Source organism: Staurois parvus, unplaced genomic scaffold (genome assembly GCF_062004578.1).
Source record: "Staurois parvus isolate SC_StPar_1 unplaced genomic scaffold, SC_StPar_1.0 ptg000052l, whole genome shotgun sequence".
In the NCBI taxonomy this organism is placed as follows: domain Eukaryota; kingdom Metazoa; phylum Chordata; class Amphibia; order Anura; family Ranidae; genus Staurois; species Staurois parvus.
In genome coordinates this window covers 357,915-376,398 of record NW_028317848.1, presented here as the reverse complement: position 1 = coordinate 376,398, position 18,484 = coordinate 357,915, and the positions used below count along the sequence as shown (strand labels likewise).

At 41.3% G+C, this 18,484-nt stretch overlaps 1 protein-coding gene across 1 annotated transcript in view; it reads left to right on the top strand.

Moving 5' to 3' along the window:
- VPS13B (vacuolar protein sorting 13 homolog B) overlaps positions 1 to 18,484 on the top strand; it is a 1,305,797-nt gene that overhangs the window by 1,242,489 nt on the left and 44,824 nt on the right. Inside the window, exons 56-57 of the mRNA XM_089666424.1 lie at positions 1,190 to 2,016; positions 16,888 to 17,064. Coding sequence (XP_089522550.1) covers positions 1,190 to 2,016; positions 16,888 to 17,064 — 1,004 coding nt within the window. The remainder of the gene's footprint in view (positions 1 to 1,189; positions 2,017 to 16,887; positions 17,065 to 18,484) is intronic.

The window sequence follows — 18,484 nt, the reverse complement described above, 5'->3', positions numbered from 1 at the left end:
GCTATTACATTTCTTTTCAGGCATAGGAAACAAGATTGATTTACTAACTCTCTGGAATTATGAAATTTTACTACTCACTATGATACAGTAAAATATAAGTAATGTATGCTGGAATTTTTGGGCATTGCTTGTAGAGTGCTATTAAAGGCACATTCAAGAAAGCCTTTTAAGTAGCTATGCATGCTGAAGAAATCTATTAATAATATTTGTATATTAGTATATATTTTATGTTTTTCTTTGGCAATATGTTAAAAAAGGCACAGTTGTAGCTTTCATTTGATTATAAAGTGGTTGTAAAGGCAGAAGGTATTTTACCTTACTGCATTCGCAGTCCCCTAAATACATACCTGAGCCTGATCTTGTTCCAGAGATGTGTACGAGAGCCGAGGCTCTCTTGTTCCTTAGATACAGCAGCGGGAGCCATTGGCCAGGAGTGCCCGCAGGGAAACGGAGAAGAAGATGGGGTTGCTCTGCAAAATTGTTGCACAGAGCAGGTAAGTATGGCATGTTAGTTATTTTATTAAAAGAATAATAAAGCTTTACATTCACTTTGATGTCAACGTTTTGTACAGTCAGGTTGTTTTTCATAGTCATTTGGCTCTCATATTACATTGAAGCACTGTATATGTAAACCCGAACAATCAGCTTCTATTTGCTCCCTTTTGGTTTGTTTAATGTACATTTTAAAGTATTTTGTTCTATCATTTGACAAATGTAAATAATACCTGGTGATGTTATCAGACATTCTGAGCTGTCCTTTGCACACTTTCTGTGTCGTTTCAAAGTGGCTGTTCAGCCTCCTAGTTCTTACCATAGACTACATAATGATTAGCCTTTATGTTGTAGTGATCTGAGAATTGGATTGGTTGAGTAGTTTTGCAAAAGGTACTGGGAAGGCTGACATCACTCAACAAAAAAAAGCTGTGTGTTGTCAGCCCACAATAGGACTTGGGAACTGAGTGCATTTCTGAAAGATCAAAATATATTTTTATGTACGTGCAGATTTTATAAAACGATATAGCATAGGGAATGTGCATGCATTGCTGGGATGTGCTTTTTTTTTTTGTTTGTTTTTTTATTTTGTATTGGCGTATACTTTAAATGAATCACCCTGCTGATTACTTAATGAGTGTATACATTTATATTCCAACTATGGGTATGGGCTTAACTTCTGCTTTCTTTTGATCAGGATTCAAAACCAGAAAATCGTATTTAGATCTTTCATTACTCAGCTCAGTGTTGGGATTTATGATGATGTTACAAACTACAAAACCTCATCTGAGCTCATCCGGCTGACACTGGATAATGTGTTCCTTCAGATGGCACCGGTCACTAGCTACCTACGACAGCCCTGCCGCGAATTGCAGGCGGACATGACCTCAGGCATGCCCACCTTTTATAGCCTGGAAGTGTACTGTGGAGATTTGCAGTTGGACAATCAGTTGTACAGCAAGTCTCACTTCCACTTTCCTGTGCTGGTTTGCCAAGAGGAGAAAAGTGAATATACCAAATGGCCAAAGGCTGGAGGTTTCCACATGTCTACCAAAGAACTAGAAGAATACAAGGAAGCCTCATTCCTCAAGCTCTTTGTTACCCTTTCTGTAGAGCAAGATGTTTATGATCTGAATGAACTGAGCTTTGATTTGAAGCCTTCTCGTCTCTATGTGGAGGACACTTTTGTTTATTATATCAAAACACTATTTGACACATATCTTCCAGACAACAAAGTGCTGCAAGGCCAAGTTAAAGTTGCTGGCATTAAGCTTACTCCTTTGCTGCCGGAACAAGTCAGGCAACATGCATCAGCACTAGTCAGCCCGGTTAAACTCAGAAGACTAACAGTGCAACCTGTTAACCTGTTGGTCAGCATCCATGCGTCCCTGAAGTTGTACATTGCCTCAGATCACACACCCTTATCCTTCTCTGTGTTTGAACGTGGACCAATCTTCACCACTGCTAGGCAGCTAATACATGCCCTTGCCATGCATTATGCTGCAGGTGCCCTCTTCCGAGCAGGTGAGCATTTGTGAATAGTGACTAGACTTTGTGTGTATATATATCCTGCAAACATGTATGGCAGTGTTAATCAAAATTTGGGCATTCTTGCCCTCCTGTGCCTAGAATCTACTCAAGCTAATGCGCACATTTAGCAGTCAGCTTCATGTGTATGTGCATCAGTTTTTGTTTCTTGCAGAGCTTTCTGGCATTCTGATAATGAAACAACAGCTAGACCTTATGGCCGCTAGATATGACCTGACTATTCATTGTTAGCCTTTCAGAATAATACATGGCCTTTCTAACCAACCATGAAATGTAGGAGGTGTTTGATGGTGGTGGAGAGATAGTGGATTTCCAGGGCACATTGCAAATATGCAGACTGATATGCACGTATGTGAAGCAGTCTGCTGTTAAGTGTAAGCTTCTTAAAGTGTTATTAAACCCTGAGGAGTAAATCTAAATGTAGAAATGTAACTCACATTCATGCTAGTTTAGTGTCCAGCTTTTGTCTCTAGCCGTAAAAAAATACTTTCAAGTTCCAAATCATAAACTATAAACTGCCTATAGGGTGGCTTCACTTATTACAGGATCTTCTGGAGCTACCCTGACATGCTTGCTTCCAGTTAGGACCACAGATGGCTTTTATTCTAGGCCACTCCTTTGCTCCTTCTACTGGAACTTTGAAATTTGAATTCTTTTCTGATCCCCAAATGCTATCTGATCAATTCCCTTGCTTAAACTATTGCCCTGTTAGCACTTTGAATTTTGTTAGCTGCCAGAAAAGTAATCCAGTCCTTTTTTTAAAAAAAAGACCTTACTACCTTCCAATGAGTTGTTACAATTAAGATGTTTTGTAATCTTCCTTTTTCAACTGCTGTGGTTGCCTTTCTTTTTCATTCGGTGCTGATAGCATGCTTCAAACAAATGTTTCATTCTTCTGTTCCTCTAAAATGTTTTGGAAGTATTGGAGGCTTTGTGTGCCAGCTTGATGCCACAGCACCCTATTCCTGGACCTGCAGTTACCCGTTCTCCTGGCAAGAGCTGGAGAATCCTTGTGTGATCTTCAAAGATAGTCTTTGCAGATCAAGTGAGGCCTCTCCATCTGCTGAGAGTGCTTCAGGCTGGCATACAGGACCTCCGACACTCAAAAAGTGTCAGAAGAGAGGGTAAAAGCAGCTGTATGCAGTAAAAAAATGAAAAAAAAAAGACTATCACAACTATTGAAATGAAAGTAGATCTACATAACATCTTAATCGTAATATGATGATGACAGGGTCTCTTTAAGTTCCGTTATAAAACCTGGCTTTGAGTCTATGCTGCTTCTCTGTGGTCAGGACCCTCATTTAGCCATTATTATTATTATTATACAGTATTTATATAGTGCTAAAGGTTTGCTCAGCGCTGTACATTATAGTGGGGGACAGAACATGAGACAATACAGTAACAAAACAAAACACGAGGGGGTCAAGGGCCCTGCTCTTTCGAGCTTACAATTTAGGATAATGTACAATGTAGATTGATTCACCAGTGAACCTTTACTACCCCAGTACCCACACATTTATGTGATTAGTAGTACTCATGTGCAAGTCATGCAGCTCACAATCAAAAAAAAAAAATTTGCAAACAAATACATAGTTACGTAGTTAGTCTGGCTGAAAAAAGACAAAAGTCCATCCAGTCCAACCATAGAAAAAAAAAAGTTATAATCCTATACCCACAGTTGATCCAGAGGAAGGCAAAAAAAAACCAGCAAAGCATGATCCAACTTGCTCCTGCTGGGAAAAAAATTCCTTCCTGATCCCTTGAGAGGCAATCGGATATTCCCTGGATCAACTTTACCTATAAATGTTAGTAACCAGTTATATTCTGTGTATCTAGGAAAGAATCCAGGCCTTTTTTGAAGCAATCCACTGAGCTGGCCAGAACCAATTCTTGAGGGAGTCTATTCCACATTGTCACAGCTCTCACTGTGTAGAAACCTTTCCATGTTTGGAGATTACATTTCTTTTCCTCCAGACGTAAAGAGTGCCCCCTTGTCCTCTGTGATGACCTCAGGGTGAATAGCTCTACACCGAGTTCACTATATGAACCACTCATGTATTTATACATTTATACACATTACTTGAGAATATAGGTACTGCTCATTTTCATTCTGACTGTAGTCCTCCTTTAATATCACATAGTGAATGCATTCTGATGCTATGTGATCATTTCCCTTTAAGCTGACAAAAAGGTAGTGTCACCTGATATAGGATCATGTACAGAGTCTTTTAATTAACATATTTGTGGAAGCCTTCTTAATCCCCAGCTAATGTCTTACGGATGAAGTGAGACGCTTGCCCTCGCTGCTATTGAGGATGGGTTAGTTCACAGATGTCAAAGTTCCCTGTGAGTGGAGCTGACCTGACAAGCATGCAGCACCCGGAGATCAATGGTGAAGAAATGTCCTTAATTAGCACAGTATTATGTTTGGTACCATCATTCAGGACCCAGTTATGGGTCACCGATCCAATTAATGTTAAACCTTGATTTTCACACACATTAATGAAATTCCATCTAAAAGCTGATTAGACCTGACAGTGTCTTAATAGTTTTCGCTTTAAACTTTTTTTTTCCCTCCCGCTTGAATTACCTTACTAGCAAGCATGACAGAGACAAGTTTGCCAGACACTAAAAGGGGTTCCCACCTTCCTACCACTTTATTTGGGTGCACGTGGAAGGACAAGCAAAACACCCTTGTGTATCTTTTTCATGGCTAAGGACCGTTACTGATTTCCTTGGAGAGGTTAAGGTTTTTATTTTACCCAGAATGTCCCTGAATTTAAATGTGGATGAATTTCTTAATAAAATACATGTTTATTTTCCTGCAATCTTACATTTGAGTTATAGGGGCATATTTATAAAGCAGAGAGTATGGCATTCATCAAGCATTCACTAGTGGTTTAATCAGTCACTATATTTTAAAACACATTCACCAGGAATATGCCCAGTACTATTGTACTAACCCATAACTCTCAACAGTCCCATTTGAGACTAAATCCCTCTGTCCCTCGTGCAGCCTCAGTTGTCCCTCATATTGCCCTGCTGTGTACATCTCTAAATAAATTGTACTATTTTATTAATTTATACTTTTACTACAACTACTTATATAGCGCCATCAATTTACGCAGCGCTTAACATATATATTGTACATTCACATCGGTCCCTAACTCTCAAGGGGCGTACAATCTAAGGTCCCTAGCTTACATTCATACATACACATACTAGGGCCAATTTAGACATGAGCCAATTAACCTACCAGCATGTCTTTGGAGTGTGGGAGGAAACCCGAGTACCTAGAGGAAACCCACGCAGGCACAGGGAGAACATGCAAACTCCAGGCAGGTGGTGCTGTGGTTGGGATACGAACCAATGACCCTAGTACTGCCAGGCGGAAGTGCTAACCTTTTAGCCACTGTGCTGCCCAACTATTTTACTACCAACAGTGTTATGCTACACTAAACTTTTTATCCAGCCTCTATATTGTACTGCATTTGTAGATTTGAAAAGCCAATATAAAGGAAAAATAGAGGTAAAAAAACCCACTATTTTTGGTCCATCCAATCAGTTTCTGTATATTACGTCTTCGTGGTCCATGTGACCAGGGCTGAGGCAGGGACATGTCGCATTGGCTTATGTAAGACAATTTAAAGTGAACCTCTCTGGGATTTCAAAGTAAGCTAATACGGTGGAAGTGTTTTAAATTCGGCCTCTCCTTCAGCTATGACTTTGAAGTTATGTCCCTTCCTTCACCTACAAGTCAGTGTACCAGTGGTCAATAATGCGGACTAAGCAGTGCACTCGTAAGGTCTAGCGCAGCTAATCAGTCACAGCTCAGGTTGAGGCCTCTATTCAGTATGCGCTCAGGATGGGTTGCTTCCCTAGGCATGCAGTCAAAGGTTGCATTTGTGGTGCCTGCACTTCTTCAGCCGTATGGTCAGTTTAAACACTTTATGAACCCTGCCAGGTTCGCTTTAAAGGTACATTGAGCAGACTTTCTGACTTAAGCACAGTTATGATATTTCCTGGACAGAATTAGCAGTTTACAGACTGATTTTACTTGTTGCTTAGTGTTGATCCTTGATCAGAATAACTTTTCTCTAACGTCTCTCCAGTTACATTCGTAAACTTGCACAGCGCAGCTGTGTGGTTGTCATTGATCCACGGCTGGAGACCAGCGAACAGGCTCTGGCGTTTGATCCTACATCTCTAACCTATAACATTACTTTACAACATCTGTTACTGCTACTTGGTCCCTCTGTTTAGCTCAATGTATGAAGTTTCACAGGAGCATCTATGGCCATAATGAAAAAGTGTCAAAGAAACTAAAAGCCATTTGTAACCAGTGATTTTGTAGTTGAATAAAAAACAGCCGTACATTAACATATTTCTCCTTGCTGAGATCATTGCATAACGGTTTTGTCTGCTCTTCGGAAGAAAAGATCACAATGCAGAAGTCTCTGCAGGACATGGCAATGGTTAGCACTGCTGAGACAAAGCAGACATATGTGCATGCCAGTTCCTTAATGAGGCGTAATTGTCTAATACACTGGGTAAGTAGAAAGCTAAAACAGATACACTGCATTCCTCTGCTGCCTAATAGACACTTCAGCTCTTGGAACATGTGTGAAAAGCGCCTTGTGAGGGGCTGATATAACCTATAGCACAGAGATACAAGGAGTGGTGCTGACTAGTTCTTGAGCTAAGCATCCACCAGTCATATGGTTTTATCCGTCCTATGGTGACCCTGCCAAAACCAATCTGCAGCAAGGGCTGGTAGGAGATCTAATCAGCAGCAGGATGTCAGTCTTCTACACAAATGGAGATGAAATAAAACAGTTGTTTGGCAATGAAAAATGAGGGTTTCTCGGGGAAAAAACAAATTTCTTATAGCAAAGGTCTGCTCAGAGCTGGGATTGTACTTAGCGAAACTTTGGCCCAAACAATTATCCTTGCTTAAAGGTACACTTCAGTCAAAACTGAAAATTAATCTTTTGCACACAGGGAGCACAGAGTACCTGGTCCGGTTTACATCCAAGCATTGCCGTAATGCAGTAGTCAACCCTTCTCCCTTTTGTCAGTAACCTGGAATCCCCTTTTGCTTTCCCATTTGTAATGCAAGCAAGTGCTGCCTGTCAAAGGACTGGTTATATACAAATTCAAATATGTTTTATGTATGTTCTCCCTGTGTCTGTGTGGGTTTCCTCCAGATACTATGATTTCTTCCAACACTCAAAAGACTGGCCATAGGGCACACCGGGCAATTTGCAGGTGGACCGGGGCCGCCTGGATAAGAGGGGCAGCCGTGCGACACATAGAGGAACTGGACCATGCATTTCTCTGTTCCTTTATGTGCCACCAGGCCACCGTGCCTATCCATCTCCTATATGCTCCATCTGTCCCCTCCCCTCATCTCCTGCAGTGCTGCCGCCGGGTTCCCCCTCTCCCTGCAGCTGCTGCGGAGCTTTTGTCAGCATATTCTGTCCTGAGTGCTTGACAGTTCCCTGCCCACAACAGACAGGGGAGGAGAGAAAGCAGGTTCTGCCCCCCCCCCCCCTCCTCTTGCCCTCTCCTCCTGTGTCTGCCCTGCCCACACTCCCCTACAGCCTTGTGTATAATCTCCCCTGTCTTTCTTTCTCTCTCTTTCTCTCTCTCTCTCTCTTTCTTTCTCTCGCTCTCTCTCTCTCTTTCTTTCTTTCTCTCTCTCTCTCTCTCTCTCTCTCTCTCTCTCTCACTTTCTCTCTCTCTTTCTTTCTCTCTTTTTTTCCTCTCTATTTTTTTCTTTCTTTCTTTCTTTCATTCTTTCTTTCTTTCTTTCTCTTTTTCTTTCTTTTTCTTTTTATTTCTTTCTTTCTCTCTCTCTCCCTCTCTATTTCTCTCTCTCTCTCTCTCTCTCTCTCTTTCTCTCTGTTTTTCCCTCTCTCTTTTTTTCTCTCTTTCTTTCTTTCTCTTGATTTATTTATTTCTTTCTTTCTCTCTCTCTCTCCCTCCTACAAAAAAATAATAAAATAAATTTTATTTATAAAAAATATTTTATAATACTGACACTAGTGGTGAGTTAGGGACCTTAAATTGTAAGCCACTTGAGGGCAGGGACTGATATGAATGTAAAGTGCTGTATAAATTGTGGGTGCTATATAAATACCTGTTATAAATAGATAAATAAATAAATTGCAGGACCAAATACATCTTAATAGTGCCAAAGCAATTGAGGAGTAGTTATGGGTTGGTTTGTGGGGGTGAGAGGTGGAAGGAATAACTCCTAGGATATTATTGGGTTATAATATATATACTTTTCTTATTTTTTATTCTCTTACCATTGTTTCCTGGCTAGCCTTAGTAATACAATAACAAGATCAGACATCATAGCCTCTAATGGTCACAGGACAGAACAAATAGTAAAGGGCTTGGTATGACTGGCAATTTTGCGGTGGCTCTTGCTAGCTTTCTGGTGTGTGTCTCCCGCTGTCAGCCCCATTGATGTCATATGATAGGCGTAACATGCCGGAGGGCTGGGAACTGCACACAAACATATACAACTCATGTAGCAGGAGCGAGCAGATCTCTCATTGTATCGTGAGGGTTTTGACACTCCTGGAAGTGTTGAATTGCTATAAAACGTGGCCAGAATATAGGAAATAGGTCGCCTTTGCTCTGTTTGCATCTCCAGCGTAGCTCTGACTCTGCAGGATGAATAGCGTGCAAGAGAGAGGGAGTGCAATACCAATAGGTCATAATCATATACTCTGATTCTTGGTACTTTTTACACATAAAGGATCTTAAAGACACAGTAAGTATTTTTGTGCATGCTTCCAGTGTTAATGTGATCCCTAAATTGAGTTCCCATTGGTCTAAGTAGAGTAAGGGTGGCAAAGAGGCATCCCTGAGAAGCCATTTGTAAGTAGTAGAGAAGAGATGTTAGATCAGGGCCTCCCCCTGACATTTTCGTGTTCAAAAAGCAGCAATTTACAGGAAAATTTTACCTGAAAGGATGAAAGAAGCAAAGGGAAGGAGGATTTACATGAAAGGAGTAAAGGGAAGGAGGATTTACATGAAAGGAGCAAAGGGAAGGTGTGTTCATGTATTTGGAGAGCACAGAAGTTAAATTAATCCACCTGGACAAAGCACAGGTGTATTGAAGACTTTACCTTGCTATGTAGTGTTACTGCCAACTGCAATACAATGTAAAGGTGTTTGGCAGGAAGTCTAAGTGACATACAAAAAATAAAACCTTGTTCGCCCAAACATCTAACATCCAGATGCCAGAGTTTTACAAGTTCCTAACTATACTAGTCACTCTTTAGTTTATTTATTTCAGGTACTTTTATAGCTCCGTCAATTTACCCAGCGCTTTACATATATAATGTACATTCACTTCAGTCCCTAACACTCAAGGGGCATACAATCTAAGGGCCCTAACTTACATTCATACATTCACATACTAAGCCCAATTTAGACAGGATCCAATGAACCTACCAGCATGTCTTTGGAGAGTGGGAGGAAACCAGAGTACCTGGAGGAAACCCACGCAGGCACAGGGAGAACATGCAAACTCCAAGCAGCTGGTGCCGTGGTTGGGATTCGAACCAGCGACTCCAGCACTGCTTTAGTTGAATTTTTTTTTGTTTGTTTTTTTGATAAGGTAGAAATCAACAATTTAAAATGAGCTAGAGCTCCACGGGAGCTTACTGACATAACAAAAGAGACAAATAATGCATCTATGTATTTATGATAAATCATCAAAGTAGTATTAAGCTCTTAGTGTTTTTACCTTAACACATTGAGCACAATAAAATAAACATTCCCCAGTAAACTATTTATTACAATTTTTACCCCAGCACGTGCAGTTTACACCTTTCAATGCTGCAGGCTTCCGATCTCTCAGTGCTGCTTCCCTGAAGCACCCGTTTTCACAGGAAACAGTTAAAGCAGCTAAGCTTCCCTAAGGTATGATATGGCTTACCTGTAGGTACAGTGAATATATGCTGAACTTGGTGCATGTGCTCTGCAATGACAGCGCACTGAGTGTGCTGTCAATTCAGAGTGTCATCCCCTGATCTTGACTCCTGTGCATATGTATGGGAGTGTCATCAACATGGCCAGGCCAGAGAGCACGAACCCGAAAGGAAGGCTGTACTAAGATGAAAGTGATTACGGCGCACCTCTGGAAGGCTTAATTTCACTGTTAAGTCTGTCAAAATGTGCTTTACTACTGCTTTAACAGTGGACAGCACAGTCTGTTAGCTTGGTGAAGGGAAAGGGAGGAGCAGTAGCTTGCCACCCTAGGATATGGGGCTGTGTGTTAATATTGTTGCACACAGTATGGGGAACACTCTCTAGTCCCTGCATTCAAATGGTGACTCTATAGGAGTCTGCAAGAGGAAGGAGCTACCTTGAAATGGGAAACCTGGAGCAATGTTCATGACGCCAGCTTAAACTGAAGCATATAATTTAACTATTGAACTAAGCCCTAATTGTAAATCATCATCTTTGGCAAATAACAAATCTATACTGGGCGAGGGTGCGTTTCCCTAGGCACCATTTGCGTTTCCCTATTTGAATATATTCAAGCTGATAGGCTTATGATCAAACTACAGTGCCTCTTTTTATGCCATCACTTCATCTAAAACGGTATGGTATTTGATTTGGTCTGGTGTTATTAACCATTTGGATGTAAGGTAAATAATTGTAATGGTATCCAGTCATATTGTTGTATGCAGTAAGTTCCACTCCAATAAGCATTAATTACAGCTCAGCATACATTTTTAATATATTTGAATAAAGGTTATATATTTTAGATTCATCAATTGGCCAGATGGTCAGGGATGGATGGATAGGGAAACGCTCCCTCGTCCAGTATAGATTTTTTTTAGCTGAAGCATAGGCAAATATTAGAATATAAAAATCTGCATTTTCAGTAACTGATAAAATAAGCTGCTGAAAGTGTTTAAAAACTGAGGGTTTAATATGACTTTAAATATGCAGGTGTCTGAAATTGACTTGGCATTAAACTTGTGGATCCCCTACACAGCAGCACATAGACTGGGAGAAAATCAGTACAAAAATGAAAATATGTGTCGACAAGGAACATGCTGATATAGAAGAGCAGACTGAGCAGAAAGATGCTCTCATTAGTCTGCTGATGCTCCCTCACTGTCCAGTCTGCAGGCTGGTGGCAGAGAGAGGACACCACAGAAATTCCCATACCGATAATGGTGTCATCTGCCTGGCTGTGCTGTATGATGGGGATGTACAGAAACATGAACCTCTGGCAGGTTAAGTGGCTCTCCTTTTTGTTTTAGCTGTGTGCCTGGAATGCAGCTTTAAATAAGCATGTTAATGTACTTTTCTTGCTCGGGTACACAGCTTACAACAAATGTGTAGGAGAGCAGGGTAAATGCAAAAGATGTTTTTTAAATTTCAAGGATCATTTTAAGTTCAGTAACCTCTCTCTGTGTATCACAAATGTAAATGAGGACAGTCTATTGTTCATTGCACAGCCTGGCCAGCTAGCTGATAGTTGGATAACCCCAGAGAATGAAATTCCTGCAGACAGCACTTCCAGTTCTTCTCTTCACAAGGTTTTACATAAGACCAACTGCGTGTACAGTTTACAGTTTCCAAAAACATTGTCCAGCATCAAGTCACTTTGTTGGGGTTCAGGATGGATATTTTGCAAGTCGTAGTTAGGCAACAGCCGACATGGCGGCAAAGACTGGGGTTTTTAGATTGTAAAGATAACGCGCTTCACCGTGCCAAAATGTGATCATAGTCCAGCTAGAGAGAAAGTGTCAATCTCGGGGTGAAACAACGTTTTGGCAAGTTGTCATGTAAATAGTTGATGTAAACAACTGATGATTTGATTCCCAAATGTGAAGCGGTAAGTTGATTTCACCACGTACAAATGACCTTGGTAGTGCATCCAGTTTCCCTGTACGGTGGTCTGGTGCTTGTCATAGCAGAGATTTTGGATGCCGCTGTCTCACATTCCTCATCTCTGACATACAGTGATGAGCTGTCAACCAGTTTAGGGGCAGAACAGGGGATAATAAAAACATGAGGTCAGAGTCAGTGTTGAAATAAATAGATGCATCCAAGCAAAATGCTGTCTTGTGTTGAGTGTCAAATCAGGACACACTCTCCATTGATTTTTAATGAGGTTTTCGAAAGCATGTAAAAATAAAAAAATAAAAAACAGAACTGCTAACCAGCTCTGGGTGCTTCTGGGCATAGCGTGGTTTTGCTGCGTGGGAAGGATATGTATCACATTCTCATTTCATGCAAGCACTCTATCATTGTACCTGAAAATAAAGTGTGGTTGTAAAGTAGCCAAATTCCATAAATCTGATTACACTGCTCATGGGATTTGTGCAAATCTTATTTTGTGATTCGGGAATGAGTTATGATACATATAACAACTGACGTATTGAAATCCTCTTCTAAGATATTTCAGTTCTGAGTGGACCCAGTAGTAAGTTTTCTCTGCTTAGGTTCCCAGCTCCACCGACCCAAAAAGATGATACTCACCACTGAAATCTCCATTGACAGCGGCAAAAAAACTATATGCAAAGGGAAGTATCCATAGCAATTATTCAGATTCACCTAGCACTGCACTGACTTCAGTCAAATGAATTTTTCATTGGTTAGTATGGAGTACTGAAATTTTCACTTAGCATTCTGCCCCTTTCAGCATTTATCGTATGAGCCCATTATAGTACATTACAGAATGCAGCAAAAGAAGTGACATTCCCTTACACAATGGCTGTGGGAAAAGAAAGAGCTGGGGGATGCCTTAAAAGGTTCTTCCTGCTAGAATTCTCAGGAGCTAGGGTCAACGCACCAGTGTCCACATGTGTTTGTCAAGACCTGCCCTGGCCTTTGTTCTTTTTCCTCTTCCCAGCTAGGGGTCCCTCTTCAGGAGAGCCTTCACCAAGTACTTAGAGCACCTGCTTTGGCAGATCCCTAAAGAGCAGAGTCCACCAGGCTTCACCCTAAGTAGACCATAAAGTGCCTTGCTCCTGTCAGGAGCCTTGCATCCTGGGGGGTTCAGAGATTGAGGCCCGACCTATTTGGAGGTTGGTCCATTACTATACCCTTGCACACTCTTTTATGTGCTGTGATTTTATGGTTCCACTGGGGTTCAACTTAGCACTGCACCGCAGGGTTTCCAAAATAAAGTTCAAAATCTACAAGGTTATAGTGATGATACATGTTTTTTTCAAAGGTGTTTATTTTTGATTTACATAAAGTTTACATGTAGGGAGAAAATGGACTCAACTGAACCAGGACATACATTTACAAAAGGAAAATTGAAAATGGTCAGGGTCATGCAGTAATTGATATTAAGGGAACAGCAGGTGCAGGTAAATTTAACACTCCACTTAAATTTAACAATCACACTTGACCTCTCCTTCCTCAACATCTATAACATACAGTCAGGTCCATAAATATTGGGACATCGACACAATTCTAACATTTTTGGCTCTATACACCACCACAATGGATTTGAAATGAAACGAACAAGATGTGCTTTAACTGCAGACTGTCAGCTTTAATTTGCGGGTATTTACATCCAAATCAGATGAACGGTGTAGGAATTACAACAGTTTGCATATGTGCCTCCCACTTGTTAAGGGACCAAAAGTAATGGGACAGAATAATCATAAATCAAACTTTCACTTTTTAATACTTGGTTGCAAATCCTTTGCAGTCAATTACAGCATGAAGTCTGGAACGCATAGACATCACCAGATGCTGGGTTTCATCCCTGGTGATGCTCTGCCAGGCCTCTACTGCAACTGTCTTCAGTTCCTGATATAGAATAAAATATACAGTAAGCGCTCATCAGTATTGGCAGCAGCTGAACATACAGGAAAAACGCATATAAAGTCCCTCAATAGTATATATATAAAATGCAGCGCTTGAAAAAAGTGAATATAAAAAGTGAATATAAAACACAGTCCAGTGAAAAAGGTGCTCCGTATATCCTAGTGCAGATGGTAAGGATTTACACTAACCAGATAGCGTAAAATTATACGCATATATATATGTATCTTGTGAAGTCCCCTTCTCCCCTCAGATCTGGTCAGATGAATAGCCAGGAAAGGTAGATCTGGTCAGATGAATAGCCAGAAAAGGTAGATATCCTACGCCCTCTTGTGGTGAAACAGCAATCCAGCAGATCAAACAGAAAAGACCTTCCTTCACAGGAGTAGATAAGGAAATCCTTTGGGGCTGTGAAAATTGAGGAAGCTCCTCACAGGGGACACAGGATAACACTCATAGTGTAGTAGGTAAGGTTTTTAATGAATAAAGCATCAACACAATGAACATAGGGTACAGACAGGTGTAGGTGAATACACTGACCCCCTGGGATTAAAGATGGCCGCCGGGCCTCCTCGTGGCACCGGCGGCTTAGTGTCAACGGCGTCCTAGGTCCACCTGACGCGTTTCGTGCGCACGCACTTCTTCAGAGGTGGGTCTTTAATCCCAGGGGGTCAGTGTATTCACCTACACCTGTCTGTACCCTATGTTCATTGTGTTGATGCTTTATTCATTAAAAACCTTACCTACTACACTATGAGTGTTATCCTGTGTCCCCTGTGAGGAGCTTCCTCAATTTTCACAGCCCCAAAGGATTTCCTTATCTACTCCTGTGAAGGAAGGTCTTTTCTGTTTGATCTGCTGGATTGCTGTTTCACCACAAGAGGGCGTAGGATATCTACCTTTTCTGGCTATTCATCTGACCAGATCTACCTTTCCTGGCTATTCATCTGACCAGATCTGAGGGGAGAAGGGGACTTCACAAGATACATATATATATGCGTATAATTTTACGCTATCTGGTTAGTGTAAATCCTTACCATCTGCACTAGGATATACGGAGCACCTTTTTCACTGGACTGTGTTTTATATTCACTTTTTATATTCACTTTTTTCAAGCGCTGCATTTTATATATATGTCTTCAGTTCCTGCTTGTTCTTGGGGCATTTTCCCTTCAGTTTTGTCTTCAGCAAGTGAAATGCATGCTCAATCGGATTCAGGTCAGGTGATTGACTTGGCCATTGCATAACATTCCACTTCTTTCCCTTAAAAACTCTTTGGTTGCTTTTGCAGTATGCTTTGGGTCATTGTCCATCTGCACTGTGAAGCGGCGTCCAATGAGTTCTGAAGCATTTGGCTGAATATGAGCAGATAATATTTCCCAAAACACTTCAGAATTCATCCTGCTGCTTTTGTCAGCAGTCACATCATCAATAAATACAAGAGAATCAGTTCCATTGGCAGCCATACATGCCCACGCCATGACACTACCACCACCATGCTTCACTGATGAGGCGGTATGTTTAGGATCATGAGCAGTTCCTTTCCTTCTCCATACTCTTCTCTTCCCATCACTCTGGTACAAGTTGATCTTGGGCTCATCTGTCCATAGGATGTTGTTCCAGAACTGTGAAGGCTTTTTTAGATGTCGTTTGGCAAACTCTAATCTGGCCTTCCTGTTTTTGAGGCTCACCAATGGTTTACATCTTGTGGTGAACCCTCTGTATTCACTCTGGTGAAGTCTTCTCTTGATTGTTGACTTTGACACACATACACCTACCTCCTGGAGAGTGTTCTTGATCTGGACAACTGTTGTGAAGGGTGTTTTCTTCACCAGGGAAATAATTCTTCGATCATCCACCACAGTTGTTTTCCGTGGTCTTCCGGGTCTTTTGGTGTTGCTGAGCTCTCCGGTGCGTTCCTTCTTTTTAAGAATGTTCCAAACAGTTGTTTTGGCCACGCCTAATGTTTTTGCTATCTCTCTGATGAGTTTGTTTTGTTTTTTCAGCCTAATGATGGCTTGCTTCACTGATAGTGACAGCTCTGTGGATCTCATCTTGAGAGTTGACAGCAACAGATTCCAAATGCAAGTAGCACACTTGAAATGAACTCTGGACCTTTTATCTGCTCATTGTAATTGGGATAATGAGGGAATAACACACACCTGGCCATGGAACAGCTGAGAAGCCAATTGTCCCATTACTTTTGGTCCCTTAACAAGTGGGAGGCACATATGCAAACTGTTGTAATTCCTACACCGTTCACCTGATTTGGATGTAAATACCCTCAAATTAAAGCCGACCGTCTGCAGTTAAAGCACATCTTGTTCATTTCAAATCCATTGTGGTGGTGTATAGAGCCAAAAATGTTAGAATTGTGTTGATGCTTCCTTTTGCTGACCTACAGTCAGGTCCATAAATATTGGGACAACGCCAAAAAAATACATATTTAAATAGGTACATCTGAACAATGCACTGCAAGGGACTCTATCCACAAATTCCAGATCTTATGCAATTTAAGGGTTTGTTCACACTGGACTTAAAAATCGCTGCTTCTACAGGAGTTTAACGTTTTGCCTGTATAAGCAGCTCATAGTTACCCTATGTGTCCATACATATTAGGACATTTAGAGGCATACTTTAAGCTCAGTGTTTATAGGCAGAAAAAACCCTTCTGGGTTGTGTTTTTGAGAGGGGTTTTCTGGCAGAAAAAGAAACGCCAAACGCTCCTAAAGGTCTGTACAAAAATGCTCCATATGAAAAGAAAGAACTAGTATTAAGCCCAGTGTAAATTATTTTAAGTTTGGTTGGATCCATACTGAGCAGTTGAGATACTTGTGCTAGTGTTGGAGGGTCAGGACTCTTGCAGTTCAGTAGTAAAGACAGCAATAAGTTATGTGTGTGGGCACAGTGAGGTTTCTTGGTGCTAATTCTGCCATGAATGGTCCTACAAGTACAAATCAAATATTTGCTTTAGCAGTAGCACATACTCTGTTTACAAGAATAAGAATCTTCTTCTGTCTTTAGGTTGGGTCGTTGGATCTTTGGAAATTCTAGGAAGCCCAGCCAGCCTGGTGAGAAGTATTGGGAATGGCATAGCTGACTTCTTCCGCCTCCCCTATGAAGGCCTCACCCGTGGACCTGGAGCCTTTGTGAGTGGAGTTTCCAGAGGAACCACATCCTTTGTCAAGCACATTTCTAAAGGTACATAAGAATTATTGTAGTATTACATCTGACATGCCTCATTTCAGCCTGGTCCAAATCTAGCCTATCTGATATGGGGGTGCAGTAAATAAAGTCCGGTGGCAGAATGTCAATACTGTGTTTGAGTCACTGACAGTCTGTCACAGTGTCATATCCTGGGAAACACTAGTATGGATTTGGCTATCATTAGAATAGGATGATTAAACAGAACCTGTACCACCTTATATCCAGGTCCCCATCAGTGTGTCCTCCTTACATCAGGGTCCCCATCAGTGTGTCCTCCTTACATATGATCAGTCACCCTTTATATCAGGTTCCCATCAGTTTGCCCCTTACATCAGATGCCCCCATCAGAGTGCCCCCATACATCAGGTGCCCCCATCAGAGTATCCCCTTACATCAGATATCCCCATAAGAGTGCCCCTTTAAATCTAGGTCCTCATTACAGTGCCCCCTTACATCAAGGTCCCCATTAGAGTACCCCCTTCCATCAGGTGTCTCCATTAGAGTTCCCTCTTACATCGGGGTCCCCATCAGAGTGCCTCCTTACATCAGGGTCCCCATCAGAGTCCCCCTTATGTATGATCAGTTATCCCCATCAGAGTGCCGCCTTACATCAGGTGTCTCCATCAGAGTGTACCCTTACATATGACCAGTTATCCCCATCAGAGTGCCCCCTTAAATCAGGTGTCCTTATCAGAGTCCCTCCCTACATCAACTATCTGTATCAGACTGACTCATGAACTCTCAGGGACCTGGGGGGGGTGGGGCCCAACCCAGCACCCCCCTAGATCCAGCCCTGATTTTGGCCTAGGCAAATTCACTGACTGGAGCTAAAGGATGACTTTTAGGTAATAAAAGTAGAGCTTTCCTGAAAACAAATACTGTTTGTGTATACTGTGACCCTGTTAAAAATGTATTTATGCAGACTTTTAAAGTTATTGGAAGTCCTACTTGAGTTGCATCCATATAATGCCAGTATACAGTACTCAGCATAAATGAGTACACCCCAACAGATTTGTCAGAAAACCTTTACTCTACTTTTGGAATCAACATTTTCCATGGGACACTACAAAATACTCCCACAAATGTGGTCCATTGATTGCAAGCAAGATTTATTAATATGCACACACAAAAAAGTATTTTTCCTAACAACTTCATTCAAGACCAAGTTGCAAAAATTAACCACTTGAACTCCTGAGGATTTACTCCCCTTAATGACCAGGCCTTTTATTGCTGTTTGGCGCTGCACTAATTCAACTGATAATTGCGTGGTCATGCAATGCTGTACCCAAATGAAATTTACGTCCTTTTTTTTCACACAAATAGAGATTTCTTTTGGTGGTATTTCCTCACCTGTGCGCTTTTTATATTTTATAAACAAAAAAAACCACGAAAATTTTGAAAAAAAACAATATTT